This window comes from Myotis nattereri (genome assembly GCF_964212035.1).
Source record: "Myotis nattereri genome assembly, chromosome: 6".
NCBI classification, from domain to species: Eukaryota; Metazoa; Chordata; class Mammalia; order Chiroptera; family Vespertilionidae; genus Myotis; species Myotis nattereri.
In genome coordinates this window covers 60,938,980-60,944,331 of record NC_138081.1, presented here as the reverse complement: position 1 = coordinate 60,944,331, position 5,352 = coordinate 60,938,980, and the positions used below count along the sequence as shown (strand labels likewise).

Below are 5,352 nucleotides of genomic sequence, written 5' to 3'. Positions count from 1 at the left end.
GGGCTCTGCCTTGGAAGTAGGGATGGAGCCACCGTCCCTTCATGCCCTGGAAGAGGAGCAGAGAAGCTGAACACAAACAGGTTATTTCTATACAGTGTGATTACATGCACGACAGACATTCCTGCTTTCCCAAGCACACACTAAGGTGGAAAGTTACTGCGTTAAAGTGGCTGACCATTAGGGCACAGGCGGATTTAGTCACAGACCAACTACTGGGTATTAATTACATTGCCACTCTGTACATATGTGTGCATAGATAGATAGATAGATAGATAAAGAGGGAATATATATCTATCTACATATATAGATAGATATATATACAAGGCTGTTCTGCAAAAGTGAAATTTAAACAAATTTACAACAATCCTATTAGGTTCGGTCTCTGTTGTTTGCTTTCAAGATGGCAAAACACTAGGGCAAACCTAAAATAAAAGGATTATGTCCGGCAATTAAAAATTACACCAAAAATATTCTACCAGTAAAATTATTTCTACTTTGGATGTATGCTCGGCAATGTTCACAATTGGAAATATTTGTTCCAGTTCATTAAATTGCCTAATGGCAGCTATGGAAAAGTAAATGCCTTCTTCCGAAAGCTTTTGCTCGTTAAAGGAAAGACGAACACGTGCATTGCAACGGAGACCAGAGGAGTGTGTCCCCAGGAGTTCCAGAGGAGCGGCGAATTCCAGTGGGGGCACCTGAGAGGTTCCTGCTCTTTGGGTGGCACCTGGGAGCAAAGCTGCGTGGGGACCGGGCCACCCCTCCGAGCGGGCCGTGGCCTCCTCGCCCCCATCCGCAGGTCGCAGCAGGGAGGGGCGCCGGGGACCAGAACCCAGCAGCCTGCCGGGTCTCGGCAGCGGGCGGTTCCCCTACTCGCAGGGAGATGCGGCCCGGGAGGTCCCCGCGCGCAGGCGGGGCTGGCGAAAGTGAGGCGCTCAAAAACAAAGCCGGCGAGTTGGGCCAGCGGCGGGCGCGACACGCGCGGGGCTGAGCACACACATTTCTCTGCGCCTGGGCGCCGCCGGCGAGCCCCGCGGATCAGCCCAGGGAGGGCACGCGCGTGGCGGCGCCCCGTTCCCGTCGCCAGGCTCGGGGTACCCACCAAGCCCGCACAGCCCCCCTTCCTCTGAGGCGAGGATCGGAGAAACCGAGGGAGCTCCCCTCCGCCCGCGCCGCAGTCCGAGCGGGAACTGGACGCTGCCCGCCGCGCGGGAGGCGCAGACTTTCCTTTGGGGGCTAAGATGGCTGGTCAGGGGAACAAAGGAAACTTGGGCCGGGCCCGGGGAGCGGCGCGCGTGGTTAGCGAGTTGGCGCCGGGTCCGGTGTGGGAGCCGCGGGGCGCCTGTGCCAGCCTGCACGCCGCGCACTCGGGGAAACACAAAGCGCCCTTCCTGGAGCAGGCGGCGCCCGGTCGCCCACCTGCCGGGCCGGGCCATCCGCGGGTGTCCGGGCGGGCCGGCGGGCGACGGCCGGACGGCTGCCGAGGGCTGGGGCGCAGGGGAGCCCGGCGGGGCGGGGCGGGTGGGACGACGACCGGGCGCGCGCGCGGGAGGCGGCGGCGGCGGAGGAGGGGAGCGCGGGTGGGTGGGCGGGCGGCGCCACGTCACGGCTATTGTAGCCGTCCCGGTATATAAAGTCCCGCTTGCGGGCCGTGCTCCCCACTTTGCCTGCGCCTGCCCGAGCCTGCGGTTCTCCCCTTACTCGGTATCCAGCGAGACTCGCGGCGCACCGACGGAGCGGACATGGGCAGAGCCATGGTAGCCAGGCTCGGACTGGGGCTGCTGCTTCTGGCGCTGCTCCTACCCACGCAGGTGAGTTCCCGGGGCTCGGGGGCTGCGCCCGAGGGGCTGGGGATGCTCCCAGGGTCTGGCCCATCGCCCTACCTGGGGCCGCCGACTGCGACTCAGAGAGGGGATCTAACATAATCTGACCAGGGGGAGGGCAGTGTGGAGCCCACTTTCCAGTTCCTCGCGGGCTGTCGCGTCCCCGAGAACAATGCGGGTCCGCGCGTGGGCTGGGAAGACCCTGCCCCACCCAGGTTTCACGTCGCTCCTTCCTCTAGGCAGCCTGTGCCCAGCACCCGCTGTCACCCAGGGGTCCGGGGCGCTAGCGGGGAAGAGAATGCGCTCCCCACGCCCTGAGCGCCCGGAGACCTCAGACTCTTTGGGGAGGTCGTCCCTGGATCCCCCGAGCGCCCCGCTTCCCTCCAGGAGTGTTCGCGCCCCTAGCGCACCACACAAAGAGAGGGGACGATCCCCTTCGGAGGGCGCCGCTCTCGACCATTTTCCATTCAGCTAGTTTGGGGATCCCGAGGAAGCCCCGACTATCTGGCCCTGTTAACCTACCCCCGTCCCGCGTGGTTCGGGGCTGAAGCCTGGGCGGGGACCCTCTCCTGACCCTGCCTTCTCCCAGGTGCGACCTTACATGTCCGTCTCTTCGCACCTCGAAGCCGCGCGTTCGCGTAGATGGGCGAGCTCTGGGCAGGCGGCGGGTTTGTCCCAAGTCCCCACCAGGCTTTGTTCCCCCCCAAAATCCTCTATCCCGGGATCGGACCTCGCTCCAAGCGCAGTTACTAGGAATTTCACTGCCCTGGGGAAGGGGGGGGCGGGGGAGGTGCGCGACGGCCTCGAGGCCAGCCGCGGGCTGAGCCTGGGACACTCGAGTGGGAGGTGTGGGGTTGGGGGAGGGTGGCGCGAAGGCGCATTTCTCTCCAGCAGGTCGGGCTTGGAGGGCAGGGCTGGCTCTCCACCGCCTTCAGTTGGGGCTTTGTGAGGAGTGTCTCCTGAGCTCAGCCGGAAACTTGGGTGCCCCGGTCCTTGGCCCCCAGACGGCCAGTTTCGCGGCTCACCGGGCAGCGCAGCCTGCGAGTGGAGCGCTCCTCGCCTGGCCCTCCGCGGGCGGGTAACTGTACCCTATTGTTGTCTTACGGGTCGGCTGCGCTCCGAGGCTTTCACGATTCCTCGGTGGGGGAGGGGCGCGGCTGCAAGAAACCACTGGTCTCTCCCAGCCCCTTGTCCTTTCCAAAGAGACCCCCGCCCCCATTTTACAAAGAAGGTTCTAGATGAGAGCATCAATCTAGTTTGGTAGGAAATCTTTTGTTTAATGTCAACTTAACATTACAATTTGTTTTGTGGTTTTTGTTGTTGTTTTGTGGGGGTTTTTTGGTGCTGCAGAGGGTCCTTCCTTAGATTCTCCTATTGATGTACTGGGCTCTATTTAAGAAGTCACCTGCTGCACCAAAATACTTTGTATGAATGAAAGAAAGTAGATTACCTTCAGGGATCCCAAGCCAGGTCTTGCCCCCAAACACAGTGCCCTGTTTTAAGTAATTTTCCATATTATTAATGCTTTTCTCTTAGTGGGAGTGCTATTTCCTGGTAGGGCAAGTGAATCTTGCACACAGTAGGTGCCCAGTAAATATATTTGACTTGATCAGGATTTTTTTTAATTAGTCTATTTTGTATAGGATTTGTACGTCACTTGGGTCAATATTTGCTTAATGACCTTATGTGTTTTACAACAAAAGGAGCTGGTGCTGCTGTAGACCGGTTTTATTTTTGGATTAACAGGCAGCCAAGTGTACATGTGGACCAGACCTGCTTGGTGCCACATCCTCCATCCTGCCTGTAATTAGAAGCCCTTGTAAACCCTCCCTTGCAGGGAGAGCTGAAATCTCCCATCTGCCTTTGTTCCGGGACAAAGGAGAGATTATCACGTGCCCCACTGGACTGTGCATTTTGTGACTTGAAAAATCAGTGTGGTGAATGATGCCACTTAGGCGCTGGGACGCTGGGGAACCTTAGTTCTTGGCCACAGCATTGGGCTTGGTGACCAGGCAGGAGGCTGCTGCTGAAAACTAACACCAAACCCTCTTGGTGTTTTTTGGGTGAAATCATTTTGCCTTAAGGAAAGGGCTCATTATATATTTACATTTAAAACCCATACTGTGGCCATTTTAATATATAATTTTAAGATTTCTGCCCTGGTTGGTGTGACTGGGTTGGTTGGTACACCAGAAGGTTATGGGTTCGATCACCAGTTAGGGCACATAGGAGGCAACCAATGTTTCCCTTCTTCTCTCTAATTAAAAAAAAAAAAAAAAAAAAGATTTCAAGGGAGCAGATACTCTATGTCCATTTAAGTTAAAACCAAGGGGGTATTAAATAGGAATGTTATCTAGCCAATCCAGTATACAAAGTGACTCTATTCTAGTACCATAAGTCCCAACACTATAATATAAATCCAAATTATTTGTGCACTTTAAAACTTCCCCCTTTCTGGGAAAAGAAAGGAAACCTCTTTTGCAATGCCAGTAAGTCATTATAGTCACAGAGACTTCTATATTAATTGACAAAGAATTAAAAATAAAATACTCTTGGGAGTTATAGTTATTGAAGAACATTTTTGTTTGATTTTTGGTTGTTGCAGACATTTGGCATCTCTTGGTAGTTTGTTTTGAAACTCGGGAGAATTATCTTGGTGGTACTAAGGAAGAATTCAGAATTAAATGATGTGGGTAAGGGAATAATGGGCCAAGAGCAACCTAAGACATCAATCTTAATTGCATATTAAGTGTATGTGGAGGCAACTCGCACAAGTGGAAATTTATCAGTGTAACTTTTGATATTTTTTAGATTTATTCAAATCAAACAACTCCTGTAACACCTGCAAGTAACCCCTCCCACAATACTTCGACGACCCAGAGTCCAGCAAATGCCACGACCAGGGCAAGTGGCGATGCTCTGCAGTCAACAGCCAGTGTCTTCGTGATCTCGTTGGCTCTTCTACATCTCTACTGTTAAAAGACTCGGGCAAGAAACGTCTGTACTTCTCCATCTTCTAAACCCAATCCAAATGGCATCTAGATATCCAGTGTGACAAGGAAGAAACAGGTCTTCATTGAATCTGCTAATTCACACCTAATTTTATTGACACAGAAAATGTTTGATTGGCTTGAAGAGCATGGTCAGGGTTTGACTAGATGATGAATGCCAATATTAGGTCTGCTGGACTTTTCACGTACAAGATGAAGAGACACATCCAAAATTAGTTCAGAGGTGACTTCCTTAAATGTGGCTTAAGAAGTATGGACACATACAATTCTACCTTGAAAATCAGTAGATTTTATCTAGAGATAAAGGATGGCATTTGGAACAGAGTCAGTTTTCATTTGGTTCATTAAAGTTATATGGCCATAAAACAGTTAGGTAATGCAAAAAGATACGGTTCTATTTATGTGCATACTAGAAGGAACTTCCAAGTGTTTCTGTAACTCCCCAATGTATTGTTTCACAGTTCTAATTTAATGTCCATATACTCAAAATAAAATTTTACATTGTTAAGCTATCACTG

The 5,352-nt window shown here is 52.9% G+C and overlaps 1 protein-coding gene across 1 annotated transcript; it reads left to right on the top strand.

Annotated features, from left to right (window-relative positions):
* Positions 1-1,742: 1,742 nt before the first annotated feature.
* CD24 (CD24 molecule) lies at positions 1,743-4,802 on the top strand (the record flags this gene model as incomplete). Its single annotated transcript, XM_081093560.1, has 2 exons — positions 1,743-1,811; positions 4,635-4,802. The coding sequence occupies 2 exons, from the start codon at positions 1,743-1,745 to the stop codon at positions 4,800-4,802; spliced, it is 237 nt and encodes a 78-aa protein (XP_080949686.1).
* Positions 4,803-5,352: the final 550 nt, after the last annotated feature.